This window comes from Pteropus vampyrus, unplaced genomic scaffold, assembly GCF_000151845.1.
Source record: "Pteropus vampyrus isolate Shadow unplaced genomic scaffold, Pvam_2.0 Scaffold18, whole genome shotgun sequence".
NCBI classification, from domain to species: Eukaryota; Metazoa; Chordata; class Mammalia; order Chiroptera; family Pteropodidae; genus Pteropus; species Pteropus vampyrus.
Genome location: NW_011888799.1, coordinates 8,070,528 through 8,093,414, shown reverse-complemented (window position 1 = coordinate 8,093,414; position 22,887 = coordinate 8,070,528). Strand labels below are relative to the sequence as shown.

Here is a 22,887-nt window from a genome sequence, read left to right as displayed (position 1 = left end):
TAGCCTAAGTAAGGAAGGACAGAACATGTACTCGAGGAACAACATTATAGTCCGGGGAACAGAAATATAACTACCTCTTCAATTAGACTCGAAGACAGGACTTTTCTTCTCTCTCTCTTATTACTTAAGATCCAATTCTCTCCATGCCGTAGGCTCTAAATCATACTTATTCAATAAATAAGAAAATTAACCCAGAGAGAAAAAAAATGAAACTTTTTCAATTTACTTTGAAGTTGCTGCTGTTATGGGTGCTCTTGGGTTTTCCTAATAATTTGGGTCATGGTAGAACTCTGCACATCCTTCTATTATCTCACCGACAATACGGGAGCATTTAAAGAAAGTGCACGTGGCCAAGAGTGGGTAGGGCTGGCACATGTATGTATGTGAATCTTCAAATTCTGAAAGTCTGAGAAAGCTGTTGGGCCCAATGCCTTGTGGATGTTTAAAAACTGAGAAGACTGATCTATTTATCAATTCTACTAGTGCTGTAATCCCAAAATGCAAGGCTAATATTCTTGTAATATATTTTCATTTTTAGAAATATCCAATGACCATTTAAGTATTATCTTTAAATGATCATGATGGACTTGCAGCACGGTACTTTATACTGCATTAAAGTCAAGAGACCTAATTCTGCTCTGCCATGAACCTGCTGTAAAACTGCATACAGGCTTAACCTTCCTGAGCATCTCAGCAGGGAGAAGAGAGGCTGACAATCAGAGGAGAGCTCAGTCTGTAGGTGGCCATACTCCTGATCTGCTCAGATGCTCTTCTGGCAGCTAGCTCCTCAGAGCCCCACTCTTTGCACTCACACCTGGGGTAGGGGTGCTGCTGAAATGTAGCTCTTCTTCACAACTTTTACCAACTTTTTGGTTAATGATATCTAAGGTAACTTAAGATTCTAAAATCTGTTCCTGTTTCATGATGTCCTCTTCAGGTTTGAGGACAAAACCCTGAGAAACTCATCTTCTTAAGTGAATCTAGCAACACATAGGTTCTAAAAGACCCTTTAAAAGCATTAGTCGTTAGCAAAACATAATTAGCAAACAATTAAGGATTAGAATATATAAATCAAACATTTAGAGAACCCAGGGGTTGCCAAATCATAGAACATGTATTTTTCATATATGTATATTTTTAATAGTTATAAGTCCCTTATGAATCATATATAAACACTTTTATACACATATATATGCTTCTATGTACACACACAGTCTACAGATTGATTACAATAAAGACAAAAGGACAGCTATTATGAACCTTAATCAACGATACCAAGTCCACTACTTTAACGCAGTAGCACCTATAGCTACAAACTTCAAATTCAAGTTAGTGTGAATTTCACTCTTGCATTTTTATCAAGGACACATGTCTAGTGAACGCATTAACCTTTTGATTCCAACATATAAACATTTAGAGATTTATTTAGGTTAGTAAATAGCTATTCTTCACAGAGCTCTAAGGTTCTTCTCTGATGCAGATATCTGGCTCTCTTCAGTGCTCAGATATTTTATTTTTATAATTCTATATTATCTTTAAAATAGATACTCAGGCATACCCATATGTTCAGACTGATATTTATACACTCACAGAAACCTACTCTAAGTAAATATCGAATAAGACATATACTTAATATGGGCAGGAGAGAATTAGTTTATAAACAATTATGTTTATAAATCATTAAGGACACTCAAAACCTAACCACTATAGACAAAAACCTGAGTGTTAAAAAAGATCCATTTTGAGAGTTTATTGTACATTTTGTTTTGAGTTATTTTCCGTCTATTCTAGTCCTCCTCTGCCAATAATATCAACTAGATGACGTGTAGAGTTCCCTTCAACTCTCAGTACTTATGGATCTGCAAATTAAAGATCTATGATCATTAACACACGCTCTTGTCACCATGACCTAAAAGCAATCAGACGAGTCCTAAAATAAGACCTGTTTTTGTACAAGCGGGGCAGGAAAAAAAGGGGAGTTGGGAGTCTTAATGCACCAAATGTGAATGATTAGTCTGTAATGCAATGCTGATGTTAATTTTTAAGAATAAAGGTAAAATAAGCAGCTTACTAGAATGTATAAAGAGAAAAGTCACTTGAGGAACCAGAACTAAATGGGAATCAGAAGTAAATTCTGTCTGCCTGATGAGCCACTCATTGACCCTGCCTTATAACCACCAACCAAGGCTTCCTGTTAGCCCTGAGCAATTTTCAAGGAAACTTAATGAAATAGTTATACATATAAGAAATTTAAGCTCAAATCTGAGACAGTAACACTAATTTTCTAATAGTGAGGGTGTGATGTTATCCCTTGCACCACCTGGACACAATATAGAAACTAATAACAAACGATCTCCCAGCGTGCATAGTTATTACCATTCCACCAGTGTGCAGACTGACACAGCTACAGAGTACAGCATTAGTAGAAACATCCCCCAAATTTCACCCCAACGTTATTGAATATTGGAATTCTTTTTTATAAAAAAGGAGGACAGTATCTTCCAAGTCTTGATTCTTTAATAATGAGCCATTTCACAGCTCCAGGAGTTTTGAAATGAACACATCTCATCTAGTAGCCCCTCACCCCCAGCCTACCAGAGTCTGTGTAAGTGAAACCTATGAGTCTGTCTTACCTGTAATCTGACTCTGTCCTTGTGGATTAAAAGGACTTGGTGCAGAGTTCAGGGAGGGCCGTGGGTTCTGAGGCGGGACACCTACTCTCATACTGGGATGAGGAATGCGCCCTAAATCACTGAGGCGGTCAGAGAACAAACTAGGTTTAGAGTCATCAAGCTTCTGTCTGTGCCCTGGAAACAGCAAATCATAAAATAAAAGCATATTAATTAGCTGAACAATTGACCATGCTAAATAGATATGTGAACATACATACTTGGGGTTTAAGCCAAGGAATTATCAATACTGGTATTTGTAATAAAGTGTATATAAAGCCTTCCATTTCAAATTGCTTCCTAAGCACCATCTAGTAGCAAGCGTTCTTAGTCGTGTTCTATAAATAGACAGTCTAGGGTCCCAGAGAGTGACTCAAAGTCAAGCACCAGTAGCAAGGCCAGGATGCTGGAGCTCAAGAGTAACTCTCTTCCCCCACCCCCCACACCTCTGCCCCTAGTGAGGATGGGAAAGGTGAATGCGTACTGGGGTGTGTTCTCTGTTTCACAGAGGAGAATGCCTCCCCTAGAAGTTCAGAGAGTCTGTGCACGTGACACATACTATCCCAGAGTTGGGGCAGAAACAGAGACAAACACATTTGTCAAAGGGAAACTTCCATGATGACCATAGTGATTTTTTCTTTCTTATGTTACAATTAATACCGTACTGAAGCTCTTTTCTAAAAAATTAAAACTCAATCCTTTAAGAGGAAAAAAACAGAAATTTAGGCAAGGAAACTCAAATTCTCAAGAAGATTTTTGTGATATGCCAAAGCCTGAAAGCATATAACAAACTCTGTTAAATCACAGAGAATGCTTTTTTATTTTTATTTTAAATCTAGTACTGTGGTTTTGTAAAAGAAATTTAAAAATACCCTTTGGGTTACCATGTGAATATGAGAATCCATTATTTAAAAAAAAACAAACAAAACTGTCTCTCTTCTAGTATATTCAAGTCTAAAATCCAAGGGAATTCTAGATATTAAAGAAATATGCGATTAAAATATAACCAAGGTACTAAGACTTTTTTTTAAATCATCGACTCATTCTCAGTTAAGAGTATAGTATTGTCTTGGTACAAGTGTAACAGAAAAACATCTGAATCTCTGTGTGACACTAAGTATAAACCTGTAGTGTGGTGCTGTGGTGAACAAGTACAATAATGCCTAACACATAAACAGAAATATACTGTGGATTCCTTCTTCCGCATTCCAGAGGCCCTAGTACATGACCCCCAACATTTTAGCAAAATGTTAAGTAACTGAAGCTGATTCAAAGAAGAGCCATTAAGATGACTGGAATAAGAATTGGCCTTTTGATTAAAGGAATGAGGATTAATATCCATAAAAAAATCTTGAAGGAGAATTATTAAGAACCTTCAAGAATGGGAAGGTATATTCTACGGGTAGCAATAATACCTCATCTTCCACTTAGTATAGCACAAGAGGAATATATCAGGATAGGGTTAAGTTGAACATTAGAATTTCCCAACTATAAGCTGTCTTCATAAGACAAATTCCTTATTTTATTTGCCCCAAAATGTATTTTCCTGTCTCCTTTTTCATTGCCTACCCAGCCCAAAGAAAACAGACAAGAAGCCAAGGTTTGGTAATATGAGTGTAGCTGTCTCCACGGCCAAACATGTTCCAACTAGGCCCATTAACTGAAATGCACCCACCACCCTATTTCCTGCCAGTGCAAGTTTGGGGCATCTGCTATAATCAAGGGACTAAGACGAGAAGAAAAATAATTGGAAAAAACTAGGGAAACTTACTTACTGTTTGTTGATGGTTGTTTTCCCGACCATTTATAACTTTTTATCCAGATTACAATTAGACTTTTGGACTATAAAGAACCTTTATACCCTGGCAAGTAAGGTGTTCGTAGATGAAGTGACTGGGGCCTACAGAGGTAAAACAACTAGCCCATAGTCCTTAGATACTGACTAGCTCATCCCAGACTAGGATACAGTTCTTGTCTTAGTCAACTAAGCTTTCACTCATCATTTGGAACCATTGATGCTGGCAATCTAGCTTTCTCTTCCCTTCCTCTCTCAGCTGCTATCGAGCACTGAAAACTATCCAGATCTACAAAGTGAGGCACCTAAGAACTAAGCCCTGTGAAGTGTCAAGGTCGGTTTTCAAAGCAAGTAGAAGCAGCAGCAAGGATTCAATTACAGAGTTAATAGCTCACCCATTACCCTAAACAAACTTCCATCAATACATCTTGCTGTGTCTAACTAGGTTCACGATTTGGGAATTATATAGGACTTGTCACAGTTAAATCTGTGGATTCTGTTCCTCACACACATACAAAAAAAGTATTGGTGTGGTGTTGATACAGCTGTAAACATTAACAAGAAAGCTTATAGAATTGTCCCTGGAAGTTATTTTTTTTAATAGGCCATATTTTTGGAATGGCAGATTCCCTAAGGGCTAAGGGGAGGGCTACATAATCTTGCATGGTTCCTTTATACACTGGGACTTTATGTGGGCCATGGGTCACAAGAAAATTTAATAAGCTTTGCCTCTGCTTTCTACAGCCTTTTCATTAGGTTTTCATGGAGACCGAATGAGAGTTGAGCTCAGTATATAGATGTGTGAGTACACTTTTATTTTCTCTTAGCCTAGGGCTTCAGGGGAGTTAATAGGAGGTTGCAGGCAAAAATAAGGGATTTGAGTAGCACAGATAAGTGTGAAAAATTTAAGAGCAGGTGAAATTTAAGAGCTTCAATGACCTTTCGGAAAATATCTTCAAAGATGAGCTACCAAGTACCTACAGACACCCCAGAGTAATTCAGGGAACATCGATCTGTCGCTGTGTACATACAAAACCGTACACATTTTCCTTGTAGATGTCTACCCCTGCATAGTCACCACCACAACCACAACAAAATTCTTACAGTACAATGAAGTAAAAAAGCTGAAAGGTTCTTCATCTTTCAAGCGTGACAAACACCCACTATCACTAAACCACATCAGGGTAGCATTGAATGATTGATTGGCTGAAAGAAGATGTACCTAAATCCACAGCATCCAAGCAATCCCCTCAGATATCAAGAACATGAAAGGACAGCCTACTCTGCCATGGAACAGGGAGAACTAAATCTCACCCAAAGGGCTAAAGAGTGGATCTTCCAAGGTATAAAGAATAGAAGACTCCTGTGTTGTATTTGAGAATATGTAAAAGCTTGGTCCTAGATTCTCTTCTACAGCTGCACTTTCTACCTTGAGCGGTGGTTCTTCCAGCTGGCTGGATAAGCAAACTCTCCAGGGAGTTTTGAAAAATATAAATGTCCAGGCCCCACATCAGCTCAATTAAATCTGAATCTCTAGTAATGGGTCCAATGTACAGCTGAGGTAGAGAACCAGTGCCAAATATGATCTCAGTCTCATGCACTCGGTGCCACCTATGCATGCCAATGACTTCTGCATTTCCAGGGTGAGCCCTGACCCCTGTCCTCAGTCCCAGGTTTGTGTATCTCACTGCCTACTCGACTTTCCCCTGGGATGTCTCAAAGGTATCTTAAGTGCAGTATATTTAAGACAAAATTCTTGATTCTTCTCGCAAAAAAAAAAAAAAAATTCTCTAAGGGTCCCCCCATCTCAGTAAATGGCACCAGTCACTCAGTCACTTAAGACAAATACCTAGACAGTTTTCCTGATTTCCCCTTACTCCTCACTCCCCACATTCAATTCATTACCAAGTCTTGTCATTTCCATCGTGAAAGTATATCTCAAATCTATTCAGTTCTCTCATTTCCACTGGCACAACCCTACTCCAAGACCAGGGCATCTGACATCATCTCCTTTTAGTTTCTCACTTTCCATATTCCTGAAATGTTTTCTCCTAGATTCTTTGTGTATCCCACTATTTCTCATCCCTTAGGCCTTGGGGTGAACACCACCTCCTATTAGAGGTCCTACCTGCGTACTATGGCCAGAGTATGTTCTCTCCCTCTCAAGCACATCTTTTGTTTATTTCTTTTATGGCTGTTACCACGATCTGTAATTATCTTGTGTATTTATTTGTCTCCCCTGAAAGACTGTATGTCCATGAGAATGAGTGCTATGTCTTGTTTACAGCTGTATCCTCACAAACTAGTTCAGTGCCTACCATATAGTAGGTGCTCAATAATTATGTAATAAATGAATGAAAGACTATTTTCCTCTTTTAGATGCATATCTTGGGTGAGAGAAATTTTTTTTGGCTCAGAATATCATATTACAACACTGTCTTTCCCCTAGAAATTATTCTCTTCTCATTTGGCAATCTAGTGAATCCAGTGGGCAAAGCCTTTCTTTAGAAAACAACCTTTATTAGTACTTCCTAAGAAATTTCCCTGAAGGAAATTCAAGTGAAAGCTTGTTTTCTTTCTCCCTGAAAAAGTCCCATTTGCTCTCACTATAATTCTTAGCATTGTTGCAAGTCATTTCGAATCACGGAGGTAAAAATGACAACAGAAATCATTTAGACTCTAAGTTTTAGATAATGTACTTCTGTTATGGATGAGGATCCTGAGTTTCTGAGAAGGGAAACGACTTACTCAAAGTCATACAGTTAGTGGCAGGACTAGAATTCAGGTTTTCTGATTTCTGGCCCAGGACTCTTTTCCCTCACATTGCCAACAAGCTTATTTTAGATTATAACAGTGTAGAATCAGTCATTCAGGGGAAATCATAACCAAAAGTGAATTTAAAATGGGGGGAAAAAAGTAATTTTCAGAAAAAAGTTTTTTCAAAAAGTTGAGCATATTTGGCTGAATATGACTTTTGTTGCAATAAATTCAGGGGCACAAGAAGAAAGCATGATCAAAAGGTCACAGTATTCACACATGCTTAGGGCAAAGACCCATGAGAAACCATTAAGTTATTAAACAACAGTCTATCTAATCATCCCATTTTCCTCCCACCCAGCTCTTTCAGTCCAAGGGCAACTAATCCATAATGAAAACTAGTAATACTGCCATTAGAACTTCCCCTTTGAAAAAAAATCACACATCTGAAACTGGTACTCAAGGACTCTGAAACTGGTATGTGAACTACAAAAATAAACTTGCCTCTATGATGTGATCCATTTTGCTTATTTTTAGAAAAATTGATTGAGAATGGCTTCACAACTTTGGAAGCTATTATAATAAAATATATGTTGGGCCCCCACCAGAATTTTGCACTCTATTAACTATACTTATAACATGATGCTCTGCACCACTTACGGCACTCCTAACAGATGCCCAAATATACATACAAAAGAGTGCACCTTTCAAAAACAAGGCACCTTTCGGAAAGATCTGAACATCAATCAGGAATCGGTACCATGTCCATATTTGGATCAGCTAGTCCAGCTAGTATGTACCAGGCATCTACCACAGGCAAGTCTCACTAGGCATTGTAAGGAGGAGGGGAGAAAAAATATCTAGGATAATGTCCTTATCCTCAAGCAGTTCACAGTCTAGTAGGGAAGAAAGGCAAGCAACTAAATACAACTGAAAAAGACTGCGGTGAATGTGATCGCTAAAACGCTATGGTTTGGGGATCAACTGAGTAAATATGAACATGGACTATTTCAAAATATTAAGGAAGTGGTGCTTTTTGTGATTATGTAAGAATATGCCCTTATTTTTTAGAAGGGATAACTGATATATTTAGGGGTTATCATGATGTCTGGTGCTTGCTTCAAAATATTTCAGCAAAATGACAGATAAACCAAATATGACAAAATGTTATTAATTATAAAATAAGGTGAGCATATGGAGTTTTATTAAATACAATGTATGTTTGCAATTCTTCATAACAAAGAACTTTTAAAAATAAAAAAGGACTATCTATAGGAATCACAGGGCAGCAGTTGATGCTGACTAAAAGGAAAGAGGAGACCTTTGCTAAGGAAATCAATATGTCCTTGAAGGCTGCATATGATTCTGATAAGCAGAGAAGGAAGGAAGCTAGCTAGCTGGAGGACAAATGATAGAAACTTGATAATATATATCTTACGAGACAAGATGTTGCTAAACATATATGTGATACTAATTTAAACAGAGGCACACTATTCTTTTTGTTTTGTTTATTCACTTATTTTTGTTTGTTTTAGATTCCACGTGTAAGTGAGATCATATGGTATTTGTTTTTCTCTGTCTGACTTATTTCACTTAACATAATACCCTCTACGTTCATTCATGTTGTTGCAAATGGCAAGATTTTATTCTTTTTTATTGTTGAATAATATTCCATTGTAAACAATATACATTGTATATATACCACACCATCTTTACCCATTCATCAATTGATGGACATCTAGGTTGTTTCTGTGTCTTGGCTATTATAAATAATGCTGCAATGAACATAGGGGTGCAGATATCTTCTCAAATTAGTGTTTTATTTTCTTTTGACAAATACCCAGAAGTGAAATTGCTAAATTGTATGGCAGCTCTATTTTTAATTTTTTGAGGACTCTCCATACTGTCTCCCATAGTGGCTGCACGAATTTACTAATTAATCTAAACAGAGGCATACTATTCTTCAAGTCATTTGATACCTCTACTTTTACAACTACACATTAATTCTTTTAAATTATGCAATACGTATGGGAATATGCCCTTTTAAGACAGAACTTTTTATTCCTTGACCAATAAAACAATACTTTGGCAAAACATGAGCCTCCTCTGCCATTTATTCAGTCTCCCCTGGAGGAGGCGGTAACTGGGGAGACATTAGCTAATTTTGCTGTCAGCAAGTAAGTGATAGAATGAGATCTGGTCCAACACTCTAGGGCTCAAGCCACAGGCTATAACCATTTAAGAATGTTGTGACAATAATCCTTAGAGTAAAAAAAGGAAGAGGGGAAAGGACTTTCATCAGAATTACCATTTTTCAGAGTAAACTGGTTATACAGAAACAGAGCTGTTATTCCACAGCAGTTCTGGAAAGAAAAAAAGACATCTTCAACTCTAATCTCTCTCCCCTGAATGTGACACGTGAAGAAGTATTTGTAGGGAGGGGTTAGGGAACAGGCTGACTAATTTTAAAGTCATAATTCAATTCCACATGAAATTATTTGGAATTCTACTACTAAGGATGAGCCTTAGTATATCTTAAGAGAGTTCAGTTTCAACGGTTTCCAGCAAAAGTAATATAACAGGGAAGATTATACACACTCAAGTGAGGTTTTACAGAAGCCATGCAAAGCTTGGATCCAAATACTTTATAACTATGGAGGCTCTAGATTAAAAATCTTGATTTTCTGCATTCTTAAACATGTGTGAAAATGGAAATGCTAGTGAGAAAAGTGAAACTCTTCTCTGTTTACATCCAGATGACTGACTACATTTCACCGGTCTTTTGTGAGTCTAAAAATCAAAGGCCTATACTCTTGTAATGCCTATGTTTAGTTAAGCCCTTTGCCTCTCCCTGACACATCCCATTCTCTCCACTTTAAACAGTCCCAACCAGCTTCCCCTCTAATTTCTTAATTTCCATTGATGTCACCATTTTCTAGTCTCCTAGGCTCAAAATTCAGCTTTAGGTGTACCTTTCTAGGTGTACCTTTGCCACCTCTTTTCCCTAGACCCTATAATACAGTCAAACCCATTCCTATTGTTTCTACAGAGATGGCCCCTGCTTTCCCTTCCTACTAAAACTACTCCTAACCCCTCACTTGTGACTAATAAACCAGAGTAGCAGCATGGCATATTTGAAAGGGCACCAACTAGTTGCACAACCACAGGAAGTGATTTAATAGAACTCTCTGGACCTACCAGAAACAAAGGATTAGTTTCCACAATTTCTAAAATCCTTTCAGTCCCTAAGTCCTAACATTAATGTTACTTACCTTCTCAAAACCTATCAATTGTGTTGCACTGTCTATTAAATTGAACAGCCCCAAGCCCAACAAATATGGCCTCAATATACCTTGTCATTGTCATTTCTGGTAATTACCACTATACTGCTTCCAGCCCATGTTCTACCCATACTAGACTATCCACAGTTCTTCAGAGTCCTTGTGTCTTTGCCCTAGTTGTCTCCTCCAAATAGAATACCCTTTCCCCATCATCTCAAATTGGCTAAATCCCTTTCCTGTCTCAACTGGGTCATCAAATTGGCCTGGTCTTCTCTGTCTCTGGGGCCTCAGTGATGGTTTCTATCTCAGCAAGCTGAGCAGCTACAAATGGTTTCTGTCTACTACATGTGGTTATACTTAAGTGAAGTAAGCATTCAGTAAGCATTAACTTACTATGAATAAATATAAAATATTTATTAAAAAAATACCTTATTATCTTAAGAGTCTCCTGGACTTGACTACGAACCCCTTGAGGATGGGTGTCATGTCTTAAGTCTAGCCCATAACTTAGAGCCTATGTAAAGAGAGGGCAGACAACAAATGCTTGTTGAATTAATAAGAACATTGTTAAATTTAGAATTATCTCTCCTTTTGTCCAGTAAAAGACATGGGGTGGGGTGGGGGGAGGCTGGTTATTGGGAAACATTTCCCACAGTGAAAATGATGAGTCTATAATTTTGCTGGGAAAGGCTGCTGAGTCATCTTTTTTCCTAAGAGTATGCTGTCTGGTTCAGGTCAAAAACTATTTCTGGACTGGAATAATGAAATGGACTAAGAAGCTATCTTCATGTTTAAGGCCTCTAGCTCCTCTGAGCCACTGGAAATTAGCAGCCATGCACTATGATGTGTGCATGGGGCCCCAGAGCTCACACAGGACAGTCTGTGAGAGGAGACAGCCCTAGAGCAATGTTAGTGTGTGGCTTCAGACAGAGGACCACAGACCATAAACAAATCTTCCAGGAGATTCTGTGATGGCATTTCAAAAATGAACTAACAGAGCTTCTCTCTAAGGGTTCTTCTTAATATATAAACCAGTTTCCAAAAGACAAAAATCATAATCACTACCACATATCTTCAAGACCCACCCTTCAGCCCTTGAACAGAGTCAAGCATGTAGAATTCAGAGTTTAACCAGGAAGAAGAGAAGAAGAACAATTTCACCCAAGAGATCTAAAACCTTTCAGTCTCTTGGGTAAAAACATAGTTATGGGAAGAAAAACATAATCTACTCAAGAGACATAATTACATAGTTAAGCCATAGACTCCATAGAAATATTCTAGGAACTCCAGTTCATTAAAAAAAAAAAAAGCTGAATTTGCTTTCTTTTAATAATAAAAGGCGCCAGTTTAGATCAGTGAGTAAAAGTTCACTCTCCCAAACTCATATGTAGGCATTTTAAAAATACAATTCAATGCATGAGAGAGATCATTAAAGGACAACCTCTTTCAAAATTTAAGCTTCTACTTCTGTGACAACGTCAAGCATAACATCTGCATCATAGGGGTACCAGAAGGAGAAGAGAGAGAGCAAGGAATTGAAAGCCTATTTGAAGAAATGATGACAGAAAATTCCCCTATCTTGGTGAGGGAAACAGACATACAACCCCAGGAGATTCAGAGAATCCCAGACAAGATGAACCCAAAGAGGACCACACCAAGACACATCATAATTAAAATGGCAAAGGTCAAATTCGAAGAGAGAATCTTAAACACGGCAAGAGAAAAGCAATTAGTTACATACAAGGGAATGCCCATAAGACCGTCAGTCAGTTTCTCAAAATAAACTTTACAGGCCAGAAAGGCTTGGCACAAAATATTTAAAGTGATGAAAATCCAGGACCTACAACCAAGATTACTTTACTCAGCAAAGTTATCATTTAGAATCAAAGGACAGATAGAGAGCTTCCCAGATAAGAAAAAGCTAAAGGAGTTCATCACCAACAAGCCAGTATTACAGGAAATGATGGAGGGACATTTTTAAGAAGATAACAATATGTGTCAAGAGTCTAAATAAAGAATGGTAATAACTATATATCTATCAATGAGTACTTCAAATGAAAAAGAATTAAATGCTCCAATCAAAAGACAGAGTGGCTGAATGGATAAGAAAATAAGTCCCTTACATATACTGCCTACAAGAGACGCCTCAGATTAAAAGACACATACAGACTAAAAGTAATGGGATGGAAAATATTTCATGATGGACCTAGAGGGAATTGTGCTGACTGAAGTAAGTCAGATAGAGGAAGATAAATGCCATATGATTGCACGTATATGTGGAATCTAAAGAACAAAACAAACAAAAATGCAGAAACAAACTCATATATACAGAGAACACTTTGAAGATTACCAGATGGGAGGGCGGTTGGGGTGTCAGTGGAAAACGGAGAAGGAATTAAGAAGTATAAATTGACAGTTACAAAATAGTCATGGAGATAGAAAGTACAGCTTAATGAATATAGCCAATAATATTGTAATAACTATGCACAGTGTCATAGAGACACTAGATTTATTGGGGTGATCACTTTATGAGTCATATAGATGTCTAATCACTATGTTGTGCACCTGAAACTAATATGGTATTGTATGACAATTATAACTGAAAAATAAAAATTACTATTACTTTTTAAAAATTAAGCTTCCAAAGGTTAAAGAATTCAAGATCTTTCAATAAATACACAAAGAAAAAAATTGTGAAATTTTAATTTGCATGTATATAAGTGCAAGTCCCTTTATAACTTTTAGATTTTAGGCCATGGCAAGTCACAATGATCGAAGAATAAAGTATCTGGAAGAAAGGACAAGGCAATCGGGCTATGCCAGTATCAGTCATACATCAGGGAATAACTTCTAATAAACATATGCTTAGAGTATAATCCTTCTCTTGAAATAACAGACTCAAAAAAACGAGACATTTAAAAAAAAAAAGAAACTCATGAGAGGTAAGAAGAAAAATATGTTAAAGAGAGACTGGATGAAAACATCACGGAAATATACAAGAGAAGATGTAATACTTTTTGCAGGCAGGGGAAAAAAGAACTAACATTGAACCTGGCCGACTTCACTGTAGGCCCTCTTCCATGTCCACATACATGTCTAATCTACCCTGCCTCTTTACCTCCAAATTCTCGGGCACTTTCTTTCTAGTTCCAATCCTGCTGTTCTCAACTTTTTCTGCCCATTGTTGCCAAGGGAGACTTCCTTTCCTCTTAATCCCATTCAAAGTAAAATTAAATAAATAAGAATTTTTTTAGAGCTGGAAGAGAATATGTATTTCACCAGATCATGTTCCTCATTTTAGAAAAGTAACTGATGCCCAGAAAAATACTGTGACTTGTTTGAAGTTATGGAAGTAGGCAGTGACATTGGCAGCCAGTCTTCTGACCTGCCTCAGCCCTCTTTTTCATGTACCAGGCTGCCACTCAAGGAAAGAAGAAAAAAAAAAAAGTTGAAGAAAAGAGATCTAGAAAGAACAAAATAAGAAAAAGTAGAGAGGCTTAAGTCAGAGATTTTATTACATTATATCTGGTCTTCTTGACGCCGTTTTATCACAGCACATCTTGTTCTCCTACTATCTCTATTCCAACATCTACAACCAACCTGGACCATCTAAATCAGCATCTCTCCCACTATCTCTATTCCAACATCTACAACCAACCTGGACCATCTAAATCAGCATCTCTCCCACCAGTTTCTGGGAAATGAACAACAGATCTTTCCCTGTGTCTACACTCTACTCCCAAAACTTAGTAAAATCTGAGTGTTTTAGCCCTAAAAACTTTTCCTTTGTCTTCCTTTTACTATATATATTCACACTTACCACAGTTTTGTGTTACTAGCATTTACAGAGACCCCACTAAGAGATGTAAAGATTTTTTGATGGTAACATTTTAAGCAATGGAAATGGTAGTTTCCATAGTTGAACAAAAAGCATCACTGTTTATTTGCCAATGATCCAGCTAAACATGGATGGCATTATTCTTCAAAGAGTCCAGTGACAACTAGCCTACAGACTGTCACGCAATTCCTGGGTCCTGGCTGAGTTTCCTTAGCATGTGATCTTCCCTGTTTCTCTTTCATTATTATAGCTTTGTGCATATGGTATGTGACTGACTCTGTGTGTGTGTGTGTGTGTGTGTGTGTGTGTGTGTGTTTTAGGCAAAGAAAAAAATACTACATAGAGGTAATTAAAAAGTTCGAAGGGCTCTTCTCTTGACATTCACTGCCACAGCAGCAGAACATCATTTTCATTTTCCCATTTCTGTAACAGGAAGAAAATGTTAAAAAGTAATAACCAAGGAAAAAGTTAGCCAACTCCCGCAGCCTGGTCTTGCTGTGCTGAATGGCAGTGAAGATCATTCAGGAAGAAAAAAGAAAAAGACAGGAGAAAAAGTGTGTGTGCGTTTGCGGGGGATTTCTTACTTAAACTGGACCCCGTCCAGCTGGCAAGAAGAGGTGATTTTCTTAACACTTGCGAAACCCGATTACTTTTTTAAAGGAATGAAGAAGAAGGAGATGTAAACACAGCCATTAAAACAGATTTAAGGTACTTAGTTTTAATCTAGTCTAAGGCCTCTCCAATTGTCTGCCGCTCTGCAATTCTTTGCTTGCTAGACAGTAATACGGTGCATGTCAGTGTCTTCTACACAGCAAATGCTGTCAGCTGAGCTCTGTGGTTACCCTCTCAGGTCAGGCATGGAAGAAACAGCAGCTTAAGCAATAATGGATGGATGTGTATTATGTGCTCTGTCAGAACTCTGTTTTACTACATTAAAGGACTATTGTGTTTATATCTACACAACAGGTCTTAAACAGATTGTTTAAACGTGATTAAACAGGAAATGTCTTTGAAATAAGCCTCCTAATAAAATTCAGATGGGTAAGGAACTGAAAAATGCCATCATCAATATATTTTTTAAAACATCATTTCCCTCACATTGCAAGGGTAACATGATATAAACTCCAAAATAAAACAGTTTTCAAGTTAAACTCAAAGGATTCCCTCATATATCGGCACCCCTTTCAGATGGAATAGCATTTATCCCCCTATCCATCCACCTTTCCTAATACTGTTGCACAATATACTATAGTCTTGATAGACAGATAATTGCTTTATTCGGCCATGTATAATGAAGGAAGTCTACTGTGTTAATCCCAGTATTCTTATCTTCTGTGAACTCTGAATAAGAAACTGAAAACTCCACCTCTTCATTCCAAAACTACTGGAGTTTACTTACATTCAAAACTGCTAAAGTGTTCGTACATTCCACTCTGTCACCGAAGGTGCCAAGTATTTTGAGTAGGATCAAGTCATTGTTATATAAAAGGGACTCTAAAGTAGTCTTAAATGGAGTTAGGAGATAGCAAGTTTTACCCTTTTTTTCAAGGCACAGCAGGTTAGAAAAGTGCATTCTTTCAAACCAAAGCAAATGGGCTAGTGCTCATTTTTCAGAGTTCATCATCACCACCCCCCATCCCAATTAAAGAACACTATTGAGACACCAGCTTAATACTTTTTTTAAAACCTTTAGGTGATTAAAATTAAAACTTTTTATTTTTCAAAAGCAAGTGTAAAGTTTTAAGGATTTTTGTCTGCTGGTATCACGCTTAATGTTTAATCAGTAATGACAATTTGGTGACAGATTTTTCTTTTGTCCACGCGAAATATATAAAGTATTGGCTCTTCCACATATACACATATATGGTTACTAATCTGTGTTGTCTCTGTTGCATGCATACATAGATTTGTACGGAAAGAGAGAGTTCAAAGGAACAATAATATTACTAAGATGAGTTCCACGTCTCTTTCCAGGTAACTCGGGACGCTGTCTTCTCAAGGCCCAACATACTTTATACTCTAGTTACACCATGACACCATAGCCTGACTATTGAACACACCTTTCCTTGCAGTATGGAATTCTTATCCATTAGCCTAATTAGATGTCTGTCTTAGTTTTATTTCAAAATAGCACATGTTCAAGAATCTACAAAGCTCACTAGAAAAGAATGCAATCTGAAAAAGTAGAGTAACCAATGGAAGAACATCATTACTTGATTCTTTCTCCTCGGAGTCCTATCTCTTTCATGAATCTTCACTGAGAATGTTCACATAAATGATATTCTTTTGGCTATAAGGGTAGTCTCTTCCCAAGAGTTACCTGGCTTAGTGGCTCAAGAAATCCTACTAGCAACCCTTGAGATTCAACAGTATAATTCTGTTCAATAGAACTTGAGATTGTCCAACATGTAGTAAAAGAGATAACGTGTGACTAAAAGTCAGGAAATGTGGGTTCTGTGCACTAACAGTTGTGAACGTCTCAGGTACAGAATTTTCTCGTCTCAAAATAATAGACTACCTAACTTCCAGTTCTAAGAATTAATGATGCTATGGATGCTTCACCAATCACTATGGGCTACACACACACACACGCGCACACACACACACACACACACACACAGAGTTAGTAAACTTAATGGAATAGTTAAAAGACCAAGCCAATGCCTGACTAAAAAGGAGAATCCCCTATCTAAATCGGGGCCTGATTATATCAAGAGCAAAAACAAACAAAAAACAACGACAACAACAACAACAACTGTAGTCTGTTCTTAGCTTTGCCACTAACTTGGTTGTGGGGCTGTAGGCAAATAATCTACCATCTCTATGATTCAACTTCCTCCTATGACTCAGTTTCCTCATCTGTCAAATGAGGATCGAAGTATCCTCATCACAAGGATATCATCAGGATGAAATAGAATAGAGTTGAAAATGTTCTACATAGGTAAAACCACGATGCAGATATAATACTCATATACCAATTCAAATTTCCTAAGCACTTAATATGTACCATGAACTTTATTAAACTAGGGGACTCAGAGTATATTTTGGGAGGCATCATATAAACAAATAATCACAGTAATGTGACAAATAGCATAATCAAGTTCTGAACAGGCAAAAGGGAACCAGAGAGTAAATGCATAACTTCCAAGAGCAGTCATTAAGGGCTCACAGAGGAGATGGCATTTGAGTAAACTTAAAATATGCATAGAATTCAGTCAAGTAAATTCAGAAGAAAAAGACATTCTAATCAGAAGGAATAGTAAATGAAAAGACACAGAGATTTTAAAAGTATAGAGTGAAGCAATTTGGCATGGTTGGAGCTCAGCCACAGGGATGTGGGAGGCCAGATGCTGTAGGGCTTTGTCCACCATCCCACAAAGTCTGAACTTCATCCAGTAAATAACAGGAACAGGTATTTTAAGCAAAGATATGCCCTGAGCTACTTTACGGTTTAGGAGGACCACTTTACTTAAGGGGAACACAAATCTAGAAGGAAGTTCAGTTAGAGGCATGAAACCAGTTAGCAAATTATTTTTATATTATAGTCCACTGAGAGTGTAAACTAGGCTAAAGCAGTGCTAGTGGGTATGAGGGAATGTATCTGAGACACAGGTTCAGACAACAGTATAATAGAATAATTAGATATAAAAAGTAAGGCAGAGAGGATGCAGCTCAGATTTCTGGTTTGGTCAAAGGTGAGATGTGGGACATTCAACACTGGTAAAACTGGAAGGTGTTCATATTTGAATAGAAAAGTTTGGTTGAAGTGGAGGTGGGAAATCCTGAACATTGTGTGGATCATCAGTTTGAAGTGCCCATGGGACATATTCAGGTGGAGATGCCCAGGAAGCCAACTAGAAAAATGAGTCTGAATTTCAGAAGAGGCCGGAGATTCATTCTCAGTAGTCAAGGGAACTAGAAGCCATTGGTGTAAATGACATGGTCACTCAAGGAAAGGGGAGAGAATGAGTTGGAGGAAAGTATCTAAAAAGGAACCTGAAAAGCACAAACATTTAAGGGATAGGCAAGGAAGAGGAGCCAGTAAATAAATGTAGGAAGAAGAAGAAAGAAGAGCCAGTGGTGCCATGGAGACCAAGGAGGAGGCAGCACTCCTGCTGGACACAAACTACGGAGCAGCCACTGACGCAGTTCTGATGCTGCTCCTCTGATGCTTTAAGGGTCCGGGGGAGGTTGGCAGGAAAGCACCCTTTCCTTCTACGCCAAGGGCACAAAGTTAATTTGGCCACAGTGGTAAAAAGGATAACTCTCCTCCACCGATTCCATACCCATTCCCCAAGCAACCTCATCAACACCAATGGCTTCAAGTTCCTGTGACTATCAAAAATGCATCTCCAGCCTCTCCTGAACTTCAGACTCATATTTCTAGTTGCTTTTGAATAAGAACAACTTTAATGGTGATTATAAGCATACACAGTGTCTTCTGAGTTCAATCTTGGTCATGTTATTTTAAAGGAATGGAAAAAGTATCTACCTAGAAGCCCTCCCAACTGCATGGCAATAAGTCCTTTTGGGGCCAAGTTGCAAGTCAGACTCTGGCTCTGTACCTAGCACTACATAGGTCAGAGAGTAAGCAAAATTTCTTTTCTGATCTAAATATTACACTTGGGATGCTAAGATCAGAGTCAACATCAAAGATGAGAGAAAGCAAAAGAAAAGATGAAACAATAGTTTAAAATCTCTAAAATTAACCGTCTTTCCCAGCATATCTTCTGAGAAAGGTTCCTTCCTAAATCTCATGGAGTAGTATGTATTTGACCACTTCTTATCTTGTCATTTGCACTCCAATAAGCATAAGAGAAATAGGGAAACAAAATTAAAAAAAAAACTCAATCCTTCTTCTCACTCCCACTGTCCATCAGAAAGTTACAAACCCTGAAGAATTATATGAGGATGGAAAAAAAGAATCCATCTGTTATGGATGGAGATATGAGAGATATCCAATGCAAACAGTATTAGGAATATCATTTATAGAACTGCAATTTGACTAATCAATGCATATAAAAGGATTCTAGAAAGAAAGTCTGAGCCACCAAGTTGGCTTAAAGGTTTTTAGACATTTTCCTTTTCCCTACATGAAAACTGAACTCCGGAGGTTGCTAAATTCTAGAGTAATTTAGAATTTTCTTTGAAAAAACATGATTATCACCTCTACTAATTTTGTAATGAGCTTATTTTCTATTAATGCAAAATCAGGCAGTAGGCTGGTCTCTAATTTTATGTAACGGTTCACAGTATAAACTTTTATTCCTTAATATTAATCGAAAACAAACTTCGATATGTATTTTAAAAGTTAATTGAATTACCTAATCTACTTTGTTCAACTGAATTACACTCAACTGAGTATCTACAATGTGCAAAACATCATCACATTGGTACTGGCACAGCTCTAGGGGAAGAGAACAAATACAGAACTAAAAAATGACAGGATTGTTAGAGTATTAGAAAAGGCAGCATTGGAACTTAGCCCTGAATGTTGAGTAGGCCCCAGATTAATAGAGGAGAGAAGAAGACACCTGAGGCCAAAGGGACCGCCTGAGCCAAAGCACTGGGCTGTGCTGCAATTTCCATCAGTAGATCTGCAAAGGGAGCCAGGGTCAAGATGGAGGGTTTGGGGGGTTTTATCATCATAAAAATAAAAGTGACTTAACGTTAGTTTTCTGAAGTCCACCATCTACCTACCTAGAATTTAATATTCGAAAATTTCTGCCAACAAGTTTAATTACTGATATTCGAGATCCAAATGCCTTCATTCCAATAAAATTTTCCCTCTACTCCCCACCTCACCAAACAGAAGTAAAGCTGCTAAGTTTCCATGTCCCTTCACCTGCCACTTTTTTATGCCCTTTTTCCATTTTCTATCACTTCTATCACACAATCACAATCCTTAATATTCATGCTTTATCTCTTTATTAGACTGAGCTTTTTTCTGAGCCATACGTATGACAAAGTCATCTCTGAATTCTTATAGTCCTTTTTAAAGTAAATATGGTAAATATCCAATAAGTGTTTGTTCAATAAATGAGTGAATCCAGAATGTAGATCAGTGACTGAAGGAATCTAATGCTAGCAACCTAGTAAAAAACAGTTTTCATCACAAAAACACCTAAGTATTAGAAAAGCCTTCTAACTATTCAGTCATAGGTATCTTACCTTCTTCCTCTAGCATATGAAAAGATGAACTTAATATCTATTAAGTACTCGCTGGCAGTCTGACAGTCAAGGAGACATTTTAAATTCCTAGCATTACCAACAGCTAGACTAAGCTCTACAGAGTCTGATAATTTTCCAGGCTTATTAACAGAAATAAACAAATATCAATTTTTGATTATATTCCTTCCATAGAAAAGACTAAACAGAAAGACTGTACCTCTCCCGCCCAAAAAAGATAAAATGAATAATGATTCATCACAATGTATATATTGTATTGTGTACTTATATACATATCACATAAAAATACTATGGGTATTATTTAATATAGTTACTTAACATAGTATATTCCCTAGCCATTATGCAAACAGCACTCTTACTCAATTTACCTTTCATTCAAATATAGCTATCCCTGGGACACACTGGTACTGTGACAAGTAGTTCAAAGGAAAATTTTATAGTCACTGATTTTGGGCAAGAGAAAAAAATAGCAAAGCCAACTAAATCTGCATTAAGTGCTTGGGCAGACAGAGTATAATTATGTTGACCTTAAGATGTGTTTTTAGTGTTGACGAATCACATGTTTCACTGAATTAAGGGAAAATTTTCTCTTTTTTTAAGAACAAAATCCCTTGGCCCAGATAATAATTCAAAACATGTATACCTGAGATGGCTGGGCTGCTGCAGTTTGGCAGGCCTCTTCCCAAAGACCTGATACTTGTTGACCATGGAGGCATTTGTGAAAAAGTCAAGAAAACATATGACTTTCACCACTACATTGGAGGAAGAAAACTTGACATTCATTCTCAGACATATGTGACTCCTTTCAAGAATTCCTGACTCAAAAATTCAGAGGGAAGTGGCCCTGTAATAACATCTCTTCTGAGAATAGTGCCATATGGTTTTAACAGAGGTTTATTTCCTGAACCCAAAGAGGGCTGCTGATTCTCAATCCAATGAAAATAATTATTCAGACAATTTCATTCTATTACTTTCAGTGAAACCCATTCTGTGTGGTCCACACATGCCTGCTGACACCTTCAAAGAGACATTAAGCCATTTTTATGTACCATACCCTTAATGGGTGGAATGCAAGGTAAATTTCCTTGAAGATTAGCACCTGTCATCATGCATAAGGCACTCCCATTTTTGAGTACCACATGTTAATTCTCTCTCCTCAAAAGAGAGGAGAGAGATGAACAGAACTTCCAAGTGGAGTAACAACTAATTATCAGTCAGATGGTAGGGCAAATACACACACACATACACACACACACAAACAGAGCAAGAATCAGAAATACCGCATCTCCTAAAGTCAACAGCACTGCTGTGAAATTATTTCAGACGCAACTGGCAGGTAGGAGGACTAGGAGAGGTTAGAGCTGGTCAGGGCGGGGTGGGAGGGGGTGAGGAGGGGCAGAGTGCGCTAGAATGGGGAACCACTCCTTCATATAAATTTCAACAACATTAAACTACTAACCTTAAAATAATCAAGAGAATAGGAAAATAAAATCCTTTCAGTGCAAAAACTGAACAACACAAATGCTGTAAAAATAAAGATTTAAACCAAAGAATGCAACTATTAAATAGTGCTTTCAAAGGAGACCACCCTTCAAGCCTAAGAATATTCCCTTAAGAACAGAATACGCTGACCCATGCCAGGTTGCCCCTGAATCTGAATTATATTATAGTAGTTGGCTACGAAATGAACTAGTTCTCCCTTTCAAACTATTAAAGAGCACTGAGTTTGAAAATGAACCTATGAAAACTATTTTTTTATTTTGCCAGCATACTTGGCACATTGCAGAAAGATTCTCTTATTCTCCCATAAGATCTTTGCCTTCCAATGCCTACCCACCTCTCTCTGAATCAGTAGAGCAACAACCAAAAAAATAAAGTTTCTCTAGATGTCCACAGGAATTTCACATCAAACCAAAATCACAAATATTGAGTGAGAGAGAAAGAGAGAGAGAGGAGAGAGAGAGAAAAAAAAGGATAGAGAGAGAGGGAAAGAGAGAGAGAGGGAGAGAGAGAGAGAGGGAGAGAGAGACAGACAGACAGCCAGAAAGAAGGAGAGAGAGAGAGAAGCAGTGTCCAGGCCCACAAGGTCAAAGCAGGAACCAGATACAAGCCGGCACAGATTAAACCACAAGGCAGGCCCAAAAGCTGCTCCAGGACTGTTTTCTTTAGACTGCCTAAAAGTCTTGCCAAGAAACAGACGGATGCTGCTGAAAGAATATCTTCCACAGCTGGGCATCTGGGTTCTATGACAGACAGCCCTGCTCCTGTGTGTGTGGCCTGTGGAACACATCGAAAGCTTGGGAGGAAATACTTGGCAGAACAGGAGAAAACCTAAAGATGTTCTTTTGTGGGGAGAGG

The 22,887-nt window shown here is 37.8% G+C and overlaps 1 protein-coding gene across 5 annotated transcripts in view; it reads right to left on the bottom strand.

The window, feature by feature from the left end:
* Positions 1-22,887, bottom strand: part of RUNX2 (runt related transcription factor 2) — a 232,732-nt gene that overhangs the window by 158,845 nt on the left and 51,000 nt on the right. For 3 of the 5 annotated variants that reach the window (XM_011354760.2, XM_011354762.2, XM_011354763.2), the window contains exon 4: positions 2,634-2,807. The exons of the other annotated variants lie outside the window; for them this stretch is intronic. In XM_011354760.2, the coding sequence (XP_011353062.1) occupies positions 2,634-2,807 (174 nt within the window). The remainder of the gene's footprint in view (positions 1-2,633; positions 2,808-22,887) is intronic. 5 annotated transcript variants of the gene reach the window in all.